At 37.4% G+C, this 22,247-nt stretch overlaps 1 protein-coding gene across 7 annotated transcripts in view; it reads right to left on the minus strand.

Moving 5' to 3' along the window:
- Window positions 1–22,247, minus strand: part of R3HDM1 (R3H domain containing 1) — a 181,579-nt gene that overhangs the window by 98,695 nt on the left and 60,637 nt on the right. For all 7 annotated transcript variants that reach the window (XM_060152983.1, XM_060152980.1, XM_060152977.1 and 4 more), the window contains exons 2-3: window positions 15,650–15,858; window positions 14,005–14,215 (exon numbers count right to left, since the gene is read on the minus strand). In XM_060152983.1, coding sequence (XP_060008966.1) covers window positions 14,005–14,175 — 171 coding nt within the window. In that variant the 5' untranslated portion in view covers window positions 14,176–14,215; window positions 15,650–15,858. The remainder of the gene's footprint in view (window positions 1–14,004; window positions 14,216–15,649; window positions 15,859–22,247) is intronic.

The raw sequence follows: 22,247 nt of genomic DNA on the forward strand, positions 1-22,247 counted from the left end.
TGCCTTTCACTTTTCTAGCCCCATTTTTTTTCTTTAATTTTTGACCCTGGATTAAGCAGGTTACATATATTTAGATTAAACAGGTTACATATATTTAGATTTTACCCTAGCCCAAGCCAAGTCTCCTTCTCAATTTTTTTTTTACTGTGAAAAAATACACAGGAAATTTACTATCCTAACCATTTTTAAGTGTGCAGTTCAGTAGTATTAAATACATTCATAATGTTGTGTCACCATCAGCACAATCCATAGCCGTAACTCTTTTCATCTCATAAAACTGAAACTCTGTACCCATTAAACATTAACTCCCCATCTCCTCTCATTCCAAGCTCTGGCAACTACCATGCTACTGTCTGTCTCTATGATTTTTTTAAAATTAATTAATTAATTTATTTTTGGCTGTGTTGGGTCTTCGTTTCTGTGCGAGGGCTTTCTCTAGTTGTGGCAAGCGGGGGCCACTCTTCATCGCGGTGCGCGGTCCTCTCACTGTCGCGGTCTCTCTTGCTGCGGAGCACAGGCTCCAGATGCGCAGGCTCAGTAGTTGTGGCTCACGGGCCCAGTTGCTTGGTGGCATGTGGGATCTTCCCAGACCAGGGCTCGAACCCATGTCCGCTGCATTGGCAGGCAGACTCTCAACCACTGCGCCACCAGGGAAGGCCTCAGCATTGACTCTTTTCTTGGAAATACCACATTCTCTCTCTGGAAAAAGTGAACTGTTCCAGTAACTTTCTTCCTGCTGTCTGCGAGGACAAGATCAGCATGTCACTGCTCTCGGATGTATGTTTCTGTTGTATACATCACTGGGGGCCTGTGATCCTGGAAGATGCCAAGGGGCACTAATCATTTGATTAGAGTAGCTTCCACAGCTTAACAGCTGTTTTCAGTGTTGTTCAAAGTTCTGCCCACAGACCTGTCAACAGGCAACACCTGGGAGCTTGCTGAGGTGCAGAATCTTGGCAGTCTCACCCCACACCTTCTTCAATCTCTTTTGTGGTTTTACAGTCTTCATCCTTTGCCTCCTTAAAGGTGTTGACTTTAAATGGATCTGGCATCTCTGGCTCTGTGCCCCCTTCCCTCTTGGGTGTGCAGTTCATAGCAGGCATCCCTGGGCAATGGGGTGTCCTGGAGGTTGGGCTGGGGCTGAGAGAGCTCCCTTGGCTGGCCCCTTTGGTGCCCTAACTAAGAAATCATCTCCAAAACCAAAGTCATAAAGCTTTCCCTCAATGTTTTCTTCTAAGAGTTTTAGAGTTTTATAGCTCTTAGGTTTTTGATCCATTTTGTGTTAATTTTTGTTTATGGTCTTAGGTAAGAGTTCAACTTCATTCTTTTGCATGTGGATATCTAGTTTTCCCAGCACCATTTTTTAAAAGACTGTCCTTTCTCCATGGACTTGGCACCCTTGTAAAAAATCGTTTGATCATATACGCAAGGACTTATTCCTGGGCTCTCTATTCTATTCCACCGGCCTATGTGTCTGTCTTTATGCCAGCGCCACATTGTTTTGATTACTGTAGCTTTGCAGTAAGTTTTGAAGTCATGAAGTGTGACTCTTCCAGTTTTGTTCTTTTTCAAGACTGTTTTGACTATTCCGGGTCCTCTGAGGTTCCATATGAATTTCAGGATGGGGTTTTCTAGTTCTGTAAAAATGACATTTGGGTTTTGATAGGATAATTACATTGAATTTCTAGATCACTTTGGGTAGCATTGACATTTTAACAATATTAAGTTTTCCAATCCATGAACATAAATGTGTTTTAATTTAGTTATGTCATCTGTAATTTCTTTCAGCAATGCTTTGTAGTTTTCATAGTACAAGACTTTCAACTCCTTGATTAACTTCTAATTATTTTATTTTTTAATGCTATTGTAGATGAAATTGCTTTTTAATTTCCTTTTCAGATTGTTCATTGTTAGTGTATACAAATGCAACTGATTTTTGTGCACTGACTTTGTGTCCTGCTACTTTACCTGAATTCATTTATTAGTTCTAACAGGTTTTTTTTTGAACATGTGTGGAATCTTTAGGGTTTTTATTTTTTTTTAACTTTTTTACATTCGAGTGTAGTTGATTGACCATGTTGTGTTAGTTTCAGGTGTTAGGGTTTTATACATATACGATCATGTCATTTTCAGAGATAATTTTACTTCTTCCTTTCCAATTTGGATGGCTTTTATTTCTTTCTTGTATAATTGCTCTTAGAATTTCCAGTACCATGTTAAATAGAAATGGTAAAAGTGGGCATCCTTACCTTGTTCTTAATCTTAGAGGAAAAGCTTTCAGTGTTTCACCATTGAGCATGAAGCTCAATGTGGGTTTTTCATATATGGATTTTATTGTGTTGACGTAGTTTCCTTCTATTCCTAGTTTTATGAGTGTAAAAACAAAAAATCTTAATAGGTTGTTGTGTTCGATTATGATGATCAGGTTACCTCCCCCCCCCACCCCCATTCAGTTAATATGGTATACTGCATTGGTTGATTTTCATATGCTGAACCATCCTTGGAACCCACTTGGTCATGGTGTGTAATTCTTTTAATATGCTGCTGAATTCAATTGGCTAGTATTTTGTTGAAGATTTTTGCATCAATGTTTATAAGTGATAGTGGTCTGTAGTTTTTTCTTGCAGTGTCTTTGTCTGGCTTTGGTATCAGGGTAATGCTGGACACATAGAAAAATAAGTTACAAAGTATTCCCTGCTCTATAATTTTTTGGTAAAAGTTTGGGAACTATTGGTGTTAGTTCTTCAAATACTTGGTAGAATTCCTCAGATCTAGGGCTCTTCTCTGTCAGGAGATTTTGATTTTTTGATTCAATCTCCTTATTAGTTATAAGTCAATTCAGATTTTCTGTTCTTTGTGATTTAGTCTTGGTAGGTTTTGTGTTTCTAGGAATTTGTCTATTTCATTAGGTTATCCAATATGTTGGTTTGCAATTGTTCATAGTACCCTCTTTTAATCCTTTTTATTTTATAGAATAGATAGTAATGTCCATACTTCCTTTTTTTTTTTTTTTTTTGCGGTACGGGGGCCTCTCACTGCTGTGGCCTCTCCCGTTGCGGAGCACAGGCTCCGGATGCTTAGGCTCAGCGGCCATGGCTCACGGACCCAGCCGCTCCACGGCATGTGGGATCTTCCCAGACCGGGGCATGAACCCGTGTCCCCTGCATCAGCAGGCGGACACTCAACCACTGCGCCACCAGGGAAGCCCCATACTTTCATTTTTATTTTAGTAATTTGAGGTTTTCTTTCCTGGGTTCTTTTTTTTTTCCCCTCTGGTTCTCTCTTTTTTTCTGGGTTCATCTAGCTAAAGGCTTGTCAATTTTGTTGACCTTTTTGAAAAACCAACTTTTGGTTTCATTAATTTATCTCTATAGTTTTCTTTTCACTTTTAACAGAATTTCATTCATCGTCACTGTAAAAATTTAGCAGCTCCTTTAGCAGACTTTACTACTTCAGAAAGATCCTAATTAAATTAGAATTTATAAGGCTTAGGGCTAAAGATGCCAATTTATAATTTACATTGTTTGATACTACAGTATAGGACAGGAATTAGGCCAATAAATGGGTTCAGAATATGAAACATCCCTAATATAATTTCAGTTTGAAACTGATATTAATACACTGTCAGAGCTACTAGCTCCTTGCTTAGAGAAAAACTGAGGTTCAATAATAAATGGTTAAGGGGTAATATTACAGTAAACACAGACTACTTTTTAACATACTGCTCTGTAGGTCAACTTCGAGGGTAAAGAAAAACAAACATAACTGATGATTTCAGTACTTTGGTCTTTTGTTTACAATAAAAGAACTTTAAACAAATTTAAAATTTATTTCAGAATATGGATCTGGAAGGATCCTCAAAACATTACCCATGTCTTAATTGCTATCCCAAACCAGAGACCTTTACAATTAATAACAAAAGAAGCAAAAACCTAAATCCATGTAGTCAACTTAATATTAAGGAATAATCTATAGGTTTTGTTTTCTAACATTTCTTTGCTTATCATAATGGCTCTGTCTCTCCTTTTTTTTTTTTTTTGGCTGCACCATGCAGCATGAGGGATCTTAGTTCCCCAACCAGTGATCAAACTCATGCCACCTCAGTGGAAGCGTGGAGTCCTATCCATTGGACTGCTAGGGAATTCCCCATAATGTCTCTTTTGGTCTAATATTTTCAGTAATCTTCCTTGCTATCTTTGTACTGCTAGGACGAGTTTAGATCTGTTTAAAGTTTATTACGAAAGAAAATAAAGGAAAGAAAAACAAAAGCACTGAAATCATGAACTATGAGATTTACGTATTGCTAAGAAAGAACAGAATAATCTTCATGAGTTGTACTGTGTTTTCATAAAACTAACTACCAATCAATATCACTCAATTAATAGTAAATCTAACTTATTTCAAAAAGAGGATCATTTTTTATTTGTAATTATTATGAACAAAATTAATGATAACAGTTGACACCTTTCAACTAAGGCTCTTAATATACTTTGAAGACCTTACTAATTCTCACTACTTTTCAAGATAATGGTAATTATATATTTTTAATAATTTTTTTGATGTGGACCATTTTTAAAGTCTTTATTGAATTTGTTATAAATTGCTTCTGTTTTATGTTTTGGTTTTTTGGCCCCGAGGCATGTGGGATCTTAGCTTCTCAACCAGGGATCGAACCCCCACCCCTTGCATTGGAAGGTGAAGTGTTAACTGCTGGACCGCCAGGGAAGTCCCTAATGGTAATTATTGAGAGAAGATAATGAATTGAAGTGTAAATGTCAGCTAAAGGTCAAGAATAGTAAGAACAAAAGAGGCCAGGCTGATATTTTCCACCGGAATAACAGAAAACAACAAAGTTTTCTGAGTTGACAGAGTGGATTTTTAAAAAACATCAATAAACTGACAAACCACCCCCAATCACTAATTTGTTTATACCATTTAATGCTCTGGGCAAAAAGGCACAGGATTAAAAACCCAAAGGCTGTGGAATCTAAAATTGATACAAATGAACTTATTTACAAAACAGAAACAGACTCACAGACTTAGAAAAACAAACTTACGGTTACCAAAGGGGAAAGGGGGGGGAGGGATAAATTAGGAGGTTGGGATTAACATATACACACTACTATATATAAAAGAGATAAACAACAAGGACCTACTGCACAGCACACAGAACTCTACTCAATACTCTGCAATAGCCTATATGGGAAAAGAATATGAAACAGAATAGATATCCGTATATGTATAACTAAATCACTTTGCTGTACACCTGAAACTAAACACAACATTATAAATCAACTATACTCCAACAACAACAACCAAAAAAATCCAAAGGCACAGGATTAAACATCTAAGGTAAAGTCCCTGGAGAAAGTCAAGGACTCTGGTTTATAGTTACCCCGTATATTAAATGAAGATAAAGGATCTTACCATCCACCATCCTAACGATGATATATGTGAAAGTTATTGGAGGAAGTAAAAATATTATGTAAAAGCATTCTACATCTGCAAGATGTGGGGAACATCTTCTTTATACATGTCATAATAAAGCACTGTGAAAAGCAAATGTGCTAGCTATCATGTGTATATATCACCCAGGTTCAACAGAAAGAGCACCAAGTCGTAGAAATAATTAGAAAAGTAAAATGTACTACGGGAAGTCAATTTTAAGTTTTATAAGTTGAACTCATTAAATACTTTTAAAGACAAAAGTACAGTATACAGATAGGGAACTTAATACAAAGAAAAAGTACTGTATTGAAAATTTTGGGAGCTTATGTCAAGAAATAAATTTTACTTTTTTTTAATTACTGAAGAAAAAAAATCTGATGTTGCATGACAATAAAGGGATCAATCTGAGGAACAATATAGTTGTGCTATTGCTAATAAATAATTAGTAACGATTATGATGATGATTATAAATATCATATTACTAACAGCATCTACCATCTGTTGGGCTTTTACTATGTAGCAGGTGTTTACATACAGCCTTTTATCTTTGAGGAAAAAATAGTTAAGATTTGTATGATTTTACATGGACATAATCTTACTGAGCCCTTTAAACAGAAACTTCTTTACAGGTTTCCTCAATTAAGGAATTTGATGCCCATTAACCTCACTGTTGGAGAAGTGTGGTCTCCCCCCTGAGCTTTTCTGATAACCTTATTAGACTGTCATTGCTTTCCTGTCCCTTACTTGTCCTATCCTCCCCTTTTTAAAGAAATACATTGGAACTAACTTGGGGAATACAAGATGTAAAAGTCGCATATTAATTATCACAGGGCTTGCTATAGAAGCTGAGAATATACTAAACACCTGCTTCAACTGATTCTGTGTATAGAAAATTCCCTCATATATATCAGAAGCTGTTCATGCACTCTGGCACATGAGGCCTACTTGTTAACAAAAATCAGTTCCATTATTTCCTCCATAACAAGGGTTACCAACACAATTTGGACTCGTCATCCTACTGTTCAGTAGTTTGTGGGAAGAGGGATCAATGTTTGAACTGCTCCGAAATACGTTTTGGATTGTATTTATAGGTACATGTATACAGATGATCATCCCTAGACAAAGCATTTGTCAAGTACAAAGATACAATTGTAAAACCATGGGAAAGTTGAGTTTGAACCTTAGAGCATAAGATTCCTAATTTTACATTTCAAATAAATGGCAGAAATAAACACAAGTAATTTACCCTAAATTTAATGTGAAAAATCTATCTCTGAGAAAAATCAAAACACAACGACCACATGATTAAGTTATACAAAGGAAACCAAAGCAAACACTCCCCCCACCCATTTATCCTATGTTAAAGGTTAGTGGCAGTCTAACAAATTAAGATTTTTCTGGATTTAGAAACCTGACACCTCACTACCCCAAACCTTCCAAATATTTAATAATCATACAAAGTCCAACATATCACTCAAGATTTGCAAGAGGAATGGTGTGTGTGTGGCAACAGAAAAATTACTAAGCAAAAACCCTTTGTACAATTACTTGGGACCATATCAACAATTCAGAACAACTCCAAAGCAATTATGTGGGAAAGTGAACTTCTTGACATTAATGCACACATACTGCTTGAATTACTTCTAAAGCATTCTTAAGAAATTCTTAAGAAAGTAATCTTAAAAATTCTCTAAAAGATTATAGTTTCAAATAAAACTGAATAAAAAACACAATTAACATTTCTGAAGAATAGAGAGTCACAGAAGCGAAATTATTTATAGAAGAAATGGTCAAGGAGCTCTATGAGATAATATCTGCTTGGAACCATTCAAGGTGATGCCTAATGTCTGCTGGCCTCTCTCCAGCTTGATGAAATTATTATTATTATTACTTTGGTTTATGCAACTTTATTGAAGAAAAATCAATTAGTAGCAGAGCTCTCAGTTTATCACTTATCCATTGACAACTTGCATCATTTACTCAGTGTTATATTAAACAGTGTATTGGAAGATAGATTAGCTAATAGCTCCAAGCCTCCTAACAATGTAAATGAAAATTACAAAATGTGTGAGACCCTATTTTGGAATACAAAGAGTGTCTGACTTCCAATTTCCATTCTCTGTAGAACAAGAGCAGGTCATTCCTTTATTGACATGCATAAAACACATCACATTTTCCATTCTGCTGATGCTATCAATTCAATACCAATTCTCCAGCCACATCAGTTATGAGCATAAAGTACATCATGTAACCCCAAATCTCTAACAGTGGAAGGTTTAAACAAGAATGGATGCTGCTAGAATAATGCTGCTTCCTTTGATGTGACAACTCAGCTTCCACCTTCCTCCCCCTCAGATGATTCTTCAGCACATTACAGCAGTGAGGAATGGTTTTAGTCTCATAACAAAGTTAGAGTGAAAACATTGGCCACATAATACACATGCTCCATTTTTTTAAAAAAAACTTCTGAATCTTGGGTAACTGTTCTCTTGTAACTACTTTACAGCTTCTAAAAGCAGTTACTGTCCAAAGCTGGAAGAACGTAAGTATTCTCAGATGAGCATGTGAATGAATGGAGGGAGGTAAACAAAACATAAAATGAAAAAAGATGAGGTCTGATAGGGGAGCAGCCAGATAAGAAAATCATAAAAGGAACCATAATTTAAAGTTTATTCCAGTTGTAATGAAGGTTATTCTGACTTTAAGGTAGCATCACATGGCATACTTCTGAGTCCATTCCCGAGACAGCCTGCTGTACTTATCTCTATCTGTTTTATAGATCCATGCAATCTCTGGCACTAGGGGATCATCTGGGTTTGGATCACATAGCAGTGAACAAATGAAGAACATTTTATGTAAACGTTATCCTTAACAAACAGTAGAAAATCATAAGATTTCTTTACAGTTTTATACTATGACATCCCTTCATTTAAAAATGAGTTTTTCTAAATAAAATATTAAGGGGATGGTCAGGAAATTAAGACTTGGAAATGGATGAAATGTATGCTTCCTTAGGAAAACATTTCCATTTCCCTAAGTCACTTTATTTTTATTTTTTCGGTACGCGGGCCTCTCACTGTTGTGGCCTCTCCCGTTGCGGAGCACAGGCTCCGGACGTGCAGGCTCAGCGGCCATGGCTCACAGGCCCAGCCGCTCCGCGGCATGTGGGATCTTCCCAGACCGGGGCACGAACCCACGTTCCCTGCATCAGCAGGCGGACTCTCAAACACTGCGCCACCAGGGAAGCCCCTTAAGTCACTTTAAATATTACTATGCTGAAGGAAGACAACAGATATAAATTATATTCACGGTAGCTGACGTTCAGAATGATAGAGAGGAAAGCAGAGAATATATTGACTAATTCAAAATTCTTAATAGGGAACCTATATTAATTGGTACATACATCTAAAATTTGAGTAAAAATAATAGTTGCTATTTAAAATTAAACCTTCAGGCAGTATCTTAGAGGTAACAAAAGAAGATGAAATGCCTAGTAGCATTTTTTTTAAAAAGGCATTTCATAATAGGTAACTCCCTATTAAGTTAAGAGGTAACTGTATATTAACCGGATTATTTTTTCAACAAGACACTCTATTCCCTGTTGATTCTTAAAACAGCTGACTTTATTTTACATTATGCGAAAACAGAATGACAATTTTTTTCTAGTTTTATATACTTCATTCCTAATTTCCATTACTTAAGTCTCTTCTCTGTATATTATTCCAACTGTAAGCCCCTTGCCAGACACCTTGCACAGAGGCATCTTGGACTTCAAAATCTCCAAGCAGAGTAAATACACCGACATACAGTAAATTCTTAATAAACATTTGAGTAAACAACGAATATAGCATTCAGTGGATTAACATAAAACAAATTCTCATATTCTCCTTGTTCCTCCCCCAGTCGTTATAGTCACCATACTATACGGAATGTGATGTCAGAGACCAGGCCCATTTTTCCTTGCTACACTATGTCCTTGCCATGGAATAGGTTTTCAGTAAGTGTTTGGGGAATGCATGAAATTCTCCTGTAGTATGAACAACTGGGCCATGATTCAAGAATGGTCGTCAAAACGTTTTTGTGCTTATTGCCAAGGGCAACACAACAGACATGGTAGGAAATGCAATACAGGCATACCTCATTTTACTGCACTTGGCAGATACTGTGTTTTTACAAACTGCAGGTCTGTGGCAACCCTGCAGTCTATCGGCACCATTTTTCCGACAGCATTTGCTCACTTTGTCACGTTTTGGCAATTCTCACAATATTTCAAACTCTGTCATTATTATTTTATTTGTCATGGCGACCTGTGATCAGTGATCTTTGATGTTACTACTGTAATTGTTTTGGGGTGCATCAAACCACATCCATGTAAGACGGCAAGCTTAACCAATGTGTGTGCGTTCTCACTGCTCCACCAACTGGCCAGCCGTTCCCGTCTCTCTCCGTCTCCTCTGGCCTCCCAGTTCCCTGAGATACAATAACACTGAAATCAGGCCAGTTAATAATCCTATACTGGCATTTAAGTGTTCAAGTGAAAGGCAGAGTCACACGTCTCTCAGTTTAATTCAAGAGCTAGAAATGATTAAGTTTAGTGAGGAAGGCATATCGAAAGCTGAGACAGACTGAAGGCTAGGGCTGCTGTGCCAAGCAATCAGCCAAGTTGTGAGCACAAGAGAAAAGTTCTTGGAGGAAAGTGCTACTCCAGTGAACACACCAATGACAGGAAAGTGAAACTGCCTAACTGCTGATACGGAGAGAGTTGTAGTGGTCTGGATAGAAAATCCAAGCAGCCACAACATTCCCTTAAGCCAAAGCCTAATTCAGAGCAAAGCTCTGACTCTCAGCAATTCTGTTAAGGTTAAGAGAGGTAAGGAAGCTGTGGAAGATTAAAGCCAACAGAGGTTGGTTCATGAGGTTGAAGAAAAGAAGCCATCTCCGTAACATAAAAGTGCAAGGTGAAACAGCAAGTGTGATGTAGAAGCTGCAGCAAGTTATCCAGAAGATCTAATAGCCTTCTACTGGAAAAAGATGCCATCTAGGACTTCCATAGCTAGAGAGGAGAAATCAATGCCTGGCTTCAAAGTTTCAAAGGACAGGCTGATTCTCTTGTTAGGGGCTAACGCAGCTGGTGACTTTAAGTTGAAGCCAGTGCTCATTTACCATCCTGAAAATCCTAGGGCCCTTCTGAATTATACTAAACCTACGCTGCCTGTGCTCTATCAGTGGAACAACAAAGCCTAGATGATAGCACATCTATTTACAACATGGTTAACTGAATATTTTAAGCCCACTGTTGAGACCTACTGCATGGAAAAAAAGATTCCTTTCAAAATATTGATACTACCACTCACTGACAATGCACCTGGTCACCCAAGAGCTCTGATGGAGATGTACAACAAGATTCATGTTGTTTTCATGCCTGCTAACACAACATCCATTCTGCAGCCCATGGATCAATGAGTAATTTCAACTTTCAAGTCTTATTACTTAATAAATACATTTTGTAACGCTATAGCTGCCACAGACAGTGATTCTTCTGACGGATCTGGGCAAAGTAAATTGAAAGCCTCTGGAAAGATTCACCATTCTAGGTGCCATTCAGAACACGTGTGATTCATGAGAAGATGTTAAAATATGAACAGTGATAGCAGTTTGGAAGAATTTGATTCCAACCCTCCTGGATGACTTTGAGGGGTTCAAGACTTCAGTGGAGGAAGTAACTGCAGATGCAGTGGAAACAGCAAAGGAACTAGAATTAGAAGTGGAGCCTGAAGACATGAATGAACTGCTGCAATCTTATGATAAAACTTTTAACAGACAAGGAGTTGCTTCCTGTGGGTGAGCAAGGAGAGTGGTTTCTTGAGATGGCATCTACTCCTGGTGAAGATGCTGTGAAAATTATTGAAATGACAACAAAGGATTTAGAATATTTGATAAACTTGGATGATGAAGCAGCAGCCAGGTCTGAGAGGATTTGATTCCAATTTTTTTTTTTTTTGGGGGGTACGCGGGCCTCTCACTGTTGTGGCCTCTCCCGTTGCGGAGCACAGGCTCTGGACGCGCAGGCTCAGAGGCCACGGCTCATGAGCCCAGCCGCTCCGCGGCCTGTGGGATCCTCCCAGACCGGGGCACGAACCCGTGTCCCCTGCATTGGCAGGCGGACTCTCAACCACTGCACCACCAGGGAAGCCCTAATTCCAATTTTGAAAGAAGTTCTACTGTCGGTAAAATGTTACCAAACATCATTGCATGCTACAGAGAAATGGTTTGTGAAAGGAAGTGTAAATTGATGCAGCAAACTTCATTGTCTTATTTTAAGAAATGGCCACAGTGACCCCAACCTTTAGCAACCACCACCCTGATTAGTCAGCAGCCATCAGCGTCTAGGCAAGATGTTCCACCAGCAAAAAGATTATGCTTTGCTGAAGGCTCAGATGATGGTTAGCAGTTTTTTTTAGCAATAAAGTATTTTTAATTAAGGTCTGAACCTTAATTAAAAGTTCACTATGAATTAATACATAATGCTATTGCACCCTTAACAGACTACAGTAGAGCATAAACATAACTTTTATATATGCTGGGAAACTTGAAGTGTGTGACTTGCTTTATCATAATATTTGCTTTACTGCTGTGGTCTGGAAACGAACCTGCAGTAAGTTCAACGTATGCTATAACCCAAATTAATCGCTTGTTGATAAACGTGACCTGAAAGAGCGAACATTAGGTGTAGAAAAGAAACTAGAAGGAAATCTTTTACTATTTCAATCACAAATGCAATAGAATTTAAGCATTTTCTCTGATCCAATCAGGATACTGGCATTCTGTCATCACTGAGTGTACTGACTGCAGGCATGACAATTTTTTGCAAGTGCTATTACTAAAAATGACTAGAAAAATTATGTTATTCCTCCAAATTTCTTAGATAATTACCACCTTACTATACTGAATCAGTGGGGCCTAAATGCTTTTTTACTGCTGTATGAGTTGCTATCAATTTCTAACACATTTCTGGCATATAATGAAGAATAAAGTTTTTGACTGAATGAAGGAATGAAATAACCTTTAAAAGAACCTTCTTAAATTATTCTACAAAAATAAGATATAAGTTTTGGCATGTAGCCCTCAAGGTCTTTAGGATATAGAAAGAATGACAGAATATTTTCTCCAAAAATGAATTCTTTATTCATAGGGTTAAACTGAAACAGAAATGTTTGGCTTCCCTGGTGGTGCAGTGGTTGAGAGTCCGCCTGCCAATGCGGGGCACACAGGTTCGAGCCCTGGGCCGGGAGGATCCCACATACCGCGGAGCAACTAAGCCCGTGTGCCACAACTACTGAACCTGCACTCTAGAACTTACGAGCCACAACTACTGAAGCCCGCACGCTTGGAGCCCGTGCTCCACAGCAGGACAAGCCACCACAATGAGAAGCCTGCGCACCAGAGAGAGGAGTGGTCCCCGTTCACCGCAACTAGAGAAAAGCCCGCGCGCAGGGTCTTATGCCTCCTCCCTTGAATCCGGGCAGGCTTTATTGACATGTGTCATCAAAAGACAACAGTGGAAGTGACATTCTGAGACTTCTGAGCCTAGGTCAAAAGAAAGCTTGCAGCTTTGCTTGGCTATTGGAACATTCTTTCTGGAACTCTGAGTTGCCCATAATGAGTCTGATTACCTGAGCCTACTGTGCTGGAGGGACCACAGGTAGGTGCTCCCAGTTCCAGCTGAACCTACATTCCAGCCATTCCCACCAAGGGGCCAGATATGTGAGTGAAAGAGTTGTGGACCTTCCAGGCCAGCCCACCTGCCATTTAAATATCAGCGAGGGATCTCTTTTGACGCCTTGTATGAGAGAAGATTCACTCAGCCAAGCCCTGGTGCCAAACCCTGACTCACAAATCATGAGATATTAAAAAACAAAATGTTGTTTTAAAATTGTGAGCTTTGTTTTGTGATCAGCTGTTGTATAGCAATAGATAACAGGAACACTGAGAAGTGAACACTGTGAGTACTACTTGAAACAATTTTTATCTATCTTGAATCTGTGGACCAACTCATCAATTTCTATCCATGCCTAGAATTAAAAGCCTTCTGAGTGGTTAGTTCTAAGTCATCATACATGTGTAGCATCAAAAGCCTCAAGTGACCTTTTCTTCCCCACCAACCTCTTTTCTCAGTCATAGTTGATCAATTGCTTCCCCTAGGGTTGTTTTTGCCAATACAACTCCTGCAGTTTCAATCTAATTCTAATCTCCTCTAATCGTAGGTTATTTTCGACTCTCACAACACGGATAGGCGCAGAATGGAACGAAAAAGTATAAAGCCACTAAAAAAACATATTGGCCACATACAAATAAAAAGAAATATATTACATGATACAAGCAAATCAAAGAGCTAGACTCAACAAGCTAATCCAGATGACTCCAAAAAACAGCTGGTAGGCATGTCGCAAAAGGTCAACTTACCCTTTTACAATTCTGAAAGTGAGTTTTGTATGAAAAGTATAATTATATATAGAATATTTAGTATTTGTAGCCAGGGGAAAAAATCCTGTTTACCTGCAAATCAATATTGTTGTCAATGCAACGTTCATTCTTCTCTGCCAAAATCTTCCCATAGTTTTCAGATTTGATAAGATTTTCAACTCCGGTTGTATCTTTCACTTCTGCCTCCAAATCCTTCATTGTTTCAGTTTCATTTTTTACAGTAACAGTATCAGACATCCTCATTAGCAAAGGTTATTTTAGAATTCTACAGGGAACGTGAAGCCTTAGCAAGCAAGAAAAAAAAAATTAATTCAGTTTGAAATATTTCTTACATTGAGTTAGTGCACAACATTGACTAAGTGCCTTCTATGTTCCAGGAATAATGTAAAATATACACGGATAGAAGCAAAATTCCTGCTTCTAAGGAACTGTAAAATGCAGTTTAGTGGCAGACATATTCAAAAATAAAAAATCATAAAACAATGAGATAAGGGCTATAATAAGGGTATGAGGTGATTTTGATGCGCACACCACTTGTGAAAATTCCCAAGAAACATTAAGGAATAAGCCCTATTGAGATGTCAGATAATGGCTGGAGAATTATAAATGCATATTTAGATGACATCAGAAATCTTTTTCTCTGAAGGGATATTATAAGTATTACCCTGTGAAAAAAAATTTTCCTGTCATAGCTTTCATCTAGATTTCTGAAATTTCTAATTTGTTACATTAACCTGCAATTCCAAAAGGAAATAACTTAAAAAATAGACAGTAACATTCTATACAAAACACAGTTGTGAATCTTCACTAATAACTGTTCAGCGTTATGAATCAAGCACTGAAAACTCTGACTCATGTGATTCAGGGCCAAACAACACATATGGGCTCTAAGACCAAATATATAAGATGCCAATATATTTCATATCTTTAGTGAGTTTAAGACAACAATGGGGACTTTACACTGAATATCAAATAGGAATGTATCAGATAAAGCTGTCATTTTAGGACATGTGAGAAATGTGAACCTGAACAGCAGAACTTGATGTAAACCACTCCGTTTTTTCTAGCCTTATTGAGATATAATTCATATATAACAATGTGTAAGCCTAAGGAGTACAACGTGATGATTTGATACACTTATATACTGTGAAATGATTAACATAATCCATCACACCACATAATTAAATTTTTGTGTGTGTGGTGAGGACAAAGACAACTTATTTCAAAATGCATCCAAAAAATGTAGATGAATTGATGGAGAGGTAGAGGGATGGATATAGATGGACAGATGCAGGTTAAAGCAAGTAAGATAAAATGTTAACGACAGAATGCAGGGATGGTTAAATGGCTGTTCACTGTCAAATTCTTTCAACTTCTCCGTATTTCTGAAAATTTCTTAATAAAATCTAGAGGGGGGTGAAAAAAACAGTAGAACTTGTCTTTCCTATATAGAAAATTCAAGAGTTCCTTTCCTGAAAGAATGTTTTGCAACTAAGTATCTAAACAGATTTCAGGAATCCATAAATACATCTGAAAAGCTTAAAAAAAAAAAGTCTTCCTTAATTATATCCACACCAAAGTTAAGTGGTTCATTCTCAAAACAGTAAGGTTACTAAGGCGGGAGGGGGTACTTAAGTACTCTTGGCTCCTTGCTTTTTGTATATAAGATTTTGAAAGAAAAAGTGAGATGTTTTTCTCAAGTGACAAGACAGGTTACCTGATGTGTTCTATGGATTTGGGATTGTGGTGTCCCACAAAAATAAAATAAAATAATCCAAGGTTCTTTCTCACAGTTGTCAGCCAGGATGTCAATTGTCTTGACCAATTTGGAATCTGGCAGGAGGAGTCCCATGTCCTTGTCACCACTGTAGATTCCTGGACTGAAATGGACTGTCTTGGATCAAATATATCATTCCTTTCAGTGGCCTAAAATTCAAACAAAAGAAAACATTATAACAAAATAGCCGAGGGAAATGAAACACTACACAGTAAATTGGAAATGAAAAATATTACTGCTGGTGACTTTATTATTTTCTTGTCCTAAACAAGAGCCAGAACACTTAATTACAACCAATTCTGACATGCATTGGTTTTGCGAGCCTGGGTAAACCATGAGGCCACCTAGAGAGTTTTGCAGTAAAAGCAGAAGGAAGAAGAAAGCAAGGGAATGTATTAAGAACCAAGTATGTGGTCTGTGTTGTAAGGCAGATATAATTTTCGTTTTAAAAGGTTTTCCCAAGATCAGAACCAGGAACACTTGCCTCCAAGAACTATGATTTTTAGAGTTTCTTCCAGAGCTACAACTCTATGGACTTAAGACAGTAATTCTGAAAAATAATCACATTCCAGGTTTTTAAAAGTCCAAAAGAACAAAAGCTATGATAAGCCATTTAACATTTTCAAAGAAACGCACATTGCCTATAAAGGGTGGCATGACTATTTATAAAGACATCTGAGAGACTAAAGCCAAAATTCTCTCAGTGTCATCTGTTTTGAAAGTTAGTTTCATTTAAAACTTTTCTGGTGCAAGTGACTACATTACAGCAAAAAAACACTCTAAAAATCCTATATAGCTCTTCCATCTTCCTTTGACAATTTTGTTGTCAATAAACACAACAGCACAATTTTAAGGTGAAACAACTGAGCATAATGAGGTCCAAGTATCAAGAGATAAAATACTAATACTGCTGAGCATGCATCACAGAAGAATTCACATCTTACATCAACTCTTCAAAAAACAATTTTGAAATGGAATTATTTAGAACCCTGATACAGATACACATTAGTTTTCACATCTCAATGTCACTCTGTTTGACTACAGGATAACAGAAAAGGAGGTATCATAAACAAATGTCAAAACTGTTTTTAACTGACATTGTCATCTCAATATGACCAAGGTTCTGGGCCACTAAATCAAATGGCTAGGCTTAAAAAAAAAAAAAATCCACCCAAAACAAACCAAAAAATACTTAAATATAATTTTTGTCATTAAAAAATTTTTCTCTCATAAAATGGTAGACACAAGATGGCAGCACTCACTAAGCAGCCAAATTCTTTGTGTTCCTGCAGACTTTGGGATTTAATCATGAATCCTTTAAAATCGAAATTCTAAAGAAGCATGGTTGTAATCCATTTAAGAAATGAATAAGGCATCACTAAGGTAATAGCTGCAGGGGTAATGAGGGAGAGGCACAATGTGAAAAGGTGAACGCATCAGAAGATCCTCTGAGGACCTGTGCAACCTTAGGGATCACTGAGTCCAATCATATAATTTACCATGCAAGTTATTAGCGCCCAGGAGTATAATAAAATGACTTGTCCAAAGTCATACAACCAATCTGTAAGACCAATACTTGCTAATAAGCCACACCACTTGACCACAGATTAATGAATGCTGCTGAACCAAATGGCCAGTTATTGCCTGGGAAGGAGACAACTGGTATAATAGAAAGATCAAATGCATTAGCCTTAGACCTGAGTTTAAATCCCAGCGCTGCCAGTTAACGACCTCGGTAAACTGCTTAATCTCTCTGAGTCACAATTTTCTAAACTGTAAAGTGGGGAAAAGATACTTAGCTGATAAACTGTTAGAAGAACTGAATGGTTTAAATGTAAAGCACTCGCCACAGCCTCTCTTACACAGTGGGTGCTCCAAAAATGTTAGCTTCCTTCCATGGCTAGAACCGCCCTAGGGCAACAACTGGCAGAGGCTTAGTCCGCTGTGTCCTGGCTACACCCTGCATGATGGGAGACTGACAGCAGGCCCACCACAGGTGCGCAGGGGCTTTGCACACCTCAGGCCTCCTCGTGCATGTACCCTACAAAGCTCAGCAGAGGAGAAGGACGAGCGTTTGTGTGGATGCGCTAAGTTACGGGAGGAAGTGCAACAGCCTCAAGGGGCTCTCACTAGCGCCTTCTCATTTAACGTCCAAAATTCACATAAGCTTTGCATTCTTCTCATGAATATTAATGTCTTTGTCTTAAATACAAATGTTTTCCTCTCTAAATCTTTAAGCAAAAGAGGTATTCCAGCTTTCTGGTCTTCGCTAAAACAAAATCCCTTTTATCTTGGCACAAACCCTACACTTTTACAGTTACCTAAGGCTGTGTGGACGTGTAGGCATCAAGTACATAAAGGCACAGACACATCATATTACATCTCTGCCACAACACTTAGGAGTGAATTAAATGCATCCTAATGTAATACATAGTTATATAGTAAGTCAAAGTGATTAAGGAACTTAAATGAATCTGGTAGGTTTCTACAATAGAAAGACAACTTAAGAGAAAAAAAAAGTTGGCATTTATTAAGTGCATACATCTGAGTACCTACAGTTAGTGATATTTAAAAACTGAGTTTCTCAGACTCTGTTTCAACCTAAAAGAAATGGATATATGTGCTCAAAATTCATACTCAACTTTGAAAAAACATTCTTCCATTCGGTAACATGTTACTTATTAGGGACATACCAAAGATTTGATTACATACAACTTCTGTGCTACCAGGTAGCCAACAAAAGAGAAATGCCACATGTATGTATGTAGACATAATAAAATCTTCAGAACCTTAGGCACAAAAAGGTTGGCACCCCCTCAGCACCATAAGCAAAAGGGAATTAAAGGGAAAACTAAAGATTATAACCTAAGAAAAGTAAAACTATAAAAGTACAGGAAATATAGGAAATGTTTTATAATTACTGGGTGAAAGAGTCCTTCCCAAACATGATGTAAAAATCTAGAAGCTATCAACGAAAAATAGTAACAAAACTTACAATGACGTTTTAATATATTTTTGTACAACAAAAATATAACAGAGATTAAAAGGCAAATGATGTAATAAAAAATATTCCCAACACAGAAGTGCCAAAATCTGTAAAGTAAACAAGGTCTTAAAATCAAAGAGAAAAGGAGAGAGAAATGGGAACTGCAATTTACAAAAGAAACACAAATAACTACCACCCAAACTACTCATAAATAGCTCACCATGTGCAGGTACTGTTCTAATACCTAATTTAAAGCTCACAATAATTCTAGAAAGTAGGTTCTATTAATATCCCTGTCTTACAGCTTAGGAAACTAAAGCATGGAGAAGTTGATTTGTCCAAGTTCAAATAAGTCACACAGCTGGTAAGAGTGGGATATGAAGCAGGATATGAACTGGGGCAGACAGGTGCTCCACTGTAAGCTGTAAGTGGAGCACCACTGTAAGCTCTTACCCACAGTGCTGTATCATCATTCAGGTGTACCAAAAAGAGGAGCAATTTGGGCTTACAGAGCATCTTTATTTCAAAAATACTTAGAACGTGTGGTAACGGTAACGTGTTCAAGACAGAAAGTACTAAACTTATCCTTTTCACATAGATAGGAGCTATGTACTACTGACTTCTTATCCATCGTCAGTCAGGCTAATCACTACTGAGTTATCAGAACTGTCAGGTAATCATCCACTTTCTCTTATTCTCTCTATCTCTTGTGATCTTAAGTATTAAACTATGTAAACTTGGCTGGCAATAAGGATTCAATTTGTGGCAAAGGAACAACATGAAGCCTAGGAGCTTAACAAACGATAACTATGCATAGTTAAGTGCCTTCCTCCAGGTAACAAAGCAGGGCAGAATTACCATCAACGTTTGGAACGTATATGCAGTCTATGAATGAATAGTTTCTCCAGTGAAAACGTCAGATACAATTTTCGGCAATAAAAATGAAACACTGATACTGCTAATTCAAAGGATCACCTTATTCTGCCTATGGTCTAATATTTGGTTCTACAGCACAAAAGAATTGAAGAATTAGGCAATCAAAAATAATATTCTAATATTATTAGAAAAAATATTCTAATTTCACACAATGAAAACCAGTTTATTCTAGATAAAACATAAAAAAAATTATTTAAGGGAATTCCCTGGCAGTCCAGTGTTTAGGACTCTGCACTTCCAGTGCCAGGGGCCTGGGTTTGATCCCTGGTAAGGGAACTAAGATCCCACAAGCTGCATGGCACACACACACACACAAAAAGTTAAATTTTTGGGGGGGAGGAAAGTAATGTGGCCCTACAGGTAAGAAAATAAAAAGGAGTTCTCTTCACATGAATATTGGGGTGGGGGGAAGAGTCACATCATTGAAGTTACCTGAATAGAATTTGGCAAAGCACACAGCATTGTTCTTCCCTTATTCAAGGTCATTTCATTAGAGGGACACAATGCTGTATTTCTTCCCTTAGAGAAAAAATGTAATCAGGCAGGCACATTTATAAAATAAACCAAACGCACAAAACCAACACACAGCTTCTCCTAAGGTTATGAATTGACACAACGAATAGGCTAATGGCCTCTAGGGAGAAAGGCGGAACCCCCCCCCCCCCACTGTTTATGCTCTACTTAGAAATGGTGGAAATTCACATTCTCAGAGTCAATCACTTGTCAGTTACTTGAACAAGAATACAAGCAGCAACATTTCAAAATGCTAAATGTCTATGTGATTTATAAACAGTTGCTGTCATCCAATAAGTTTACTGAGTAACCTCAGGAAGTAGAACAGCTGCAATAAGTATTAGCTATACTATTTAAAATGACCAGAAGAGAAAAGAACTACCTTGACCTGAAAGAGTTTGTTAAACCCAAATGAGGAGGTTAATAATGACACTTATCAACAAATACATAAAATAATTTTAAGAGGATATTTAAAAAGAGAAGAAAAGGCTTGCTAAGTTTAAAGACCGGGAGGGAATAATTTATTAGTGGAGTCCTACCATATTACGAGACAAATTACTTTTATGTAAAAAGTTATATGGTGATGTAAGGTGTTACACAAATTCATTGCATTCTGAGTAGAAAAATAGAGAAGGAAAAAGAAGCCCATTTAACGGAAATAGAGCGTATGAACTGAGGTTGAGGACAAAAAAATGTGATGATAGCTAGAGTTGGCAGGGCATGGTGAAACACTCTCAAACACTGTGAGTTCACACTAGTAAACAATTTGTGATAACGAAGTTTAAATTCCTCCTATTCTGTGCCCAACAGATCCACTTCTGGATCTACACAGTGAAGAGACTCATACACGTACATGAGCAGACGTACAAAAATATTCACTGAATTGTTTTATTTTAAAGGATAGGAAGGACCAAATGTCTACCAATACGGAAACTGATTAAAATAAAAAGCTTAACAACTATGGTATACCCATATTGCACGACACGCTAAAACAATTAAAATGAATGGACTAAAGCTGTATCAATACAAGTCCCCAAAAGAATGTTAGACTGTTTAGTGAAAAAGCAGAATGATCTCTATAATACAGTGCAACTTAGGTAAAAATTTTAAAACCACACAATCATGAATGGGAAGGATACACACCTACTTCATGTTAGTAATTCTCTCTGGAGAAAGAATGGGTTTCTGGTGAGATAGTAAAGGGGTTTTAATCATGTCTTTATTATTTTATTTCTTAAAGAAAAAATCTGTAGCAAACACAACAAAAGGTTAACATTTGCTAATTCTGAATAGTAGGTACTGAATGTTTGTTATAATTAAGTACTGAATTTTTTTTTTTTGGTCTTGACATTTTTTTCATTAAAAATGCTCTAACAACAGGAGAATAACATCAAAGGGTGGATGTATTTGAAGTTGAGAAGTTTGGTATTGATCTCATAAAGGGACAGAAAGCCTGAATAATAGAGGAGCATATTTTAAGGGAAGCCATGGAGAATTATTTTAGCTACAATATAGATGGACTGTGTTCTAGCAGGTAAAATGTTATGAGAATTGTGATGGAAAGTGACTACAGAGTTTAGACAAAGAATTAAGAGGTGAAGGCTGAAAAGGGAAAAGGAGATTTCATTCATTCATTCTCATCATTTGGTTGGTTGCTCTAAGTGCTCAGGATATAACTGAGCCAGGCAGGCAGGATCCCCAGTACTCATGGTGTTTACATTCTACTGCAGAAACAAAATAAACAAGACAATTACTGATATGTGTGTTAAAACCAGTAATATTAACAACAAACTCTTAAATAGCTACTTATTATTGATGAAGCACTATTCCCAATGCTTTAACTGTATTATTGATATTTCATTTAATCCTTATAACTACCCTTCAGGTAGGTGCTCTTACTGTCTTCATTTTACAAGTGAGGAAGCTGAGGCAGAGAAAAATCAAGCAGCTTGCCCAAGGTTGTATGACTATTAAGTGGCAGAGTTAGGATCTGAATTCAGGTAGTCTGGCTCCAGAGCCCCTGCTATTAGCCACTACCTATATATACTGCCTCTAGAAATGAAGAGGTTGATATAACAGAAAGTAATTAACTGGGGGAAGCCA

This window comes from Lagenorhynchus albirostris, chromosome 6, assembly GCF_949774975.1.
Source record: "Lagenorhynchus albirostris chromosome 6, mLagAlb1.1, whole genome shotgun sequence".
Taxonomy (NCBI): domain Eukaryota; kingdom Metazoa; phylum Chordata; class Mammalia; order Artiodactyla; family Delphinidae; genus Lagenorhynchus; species Lagenorhynchus albirostris.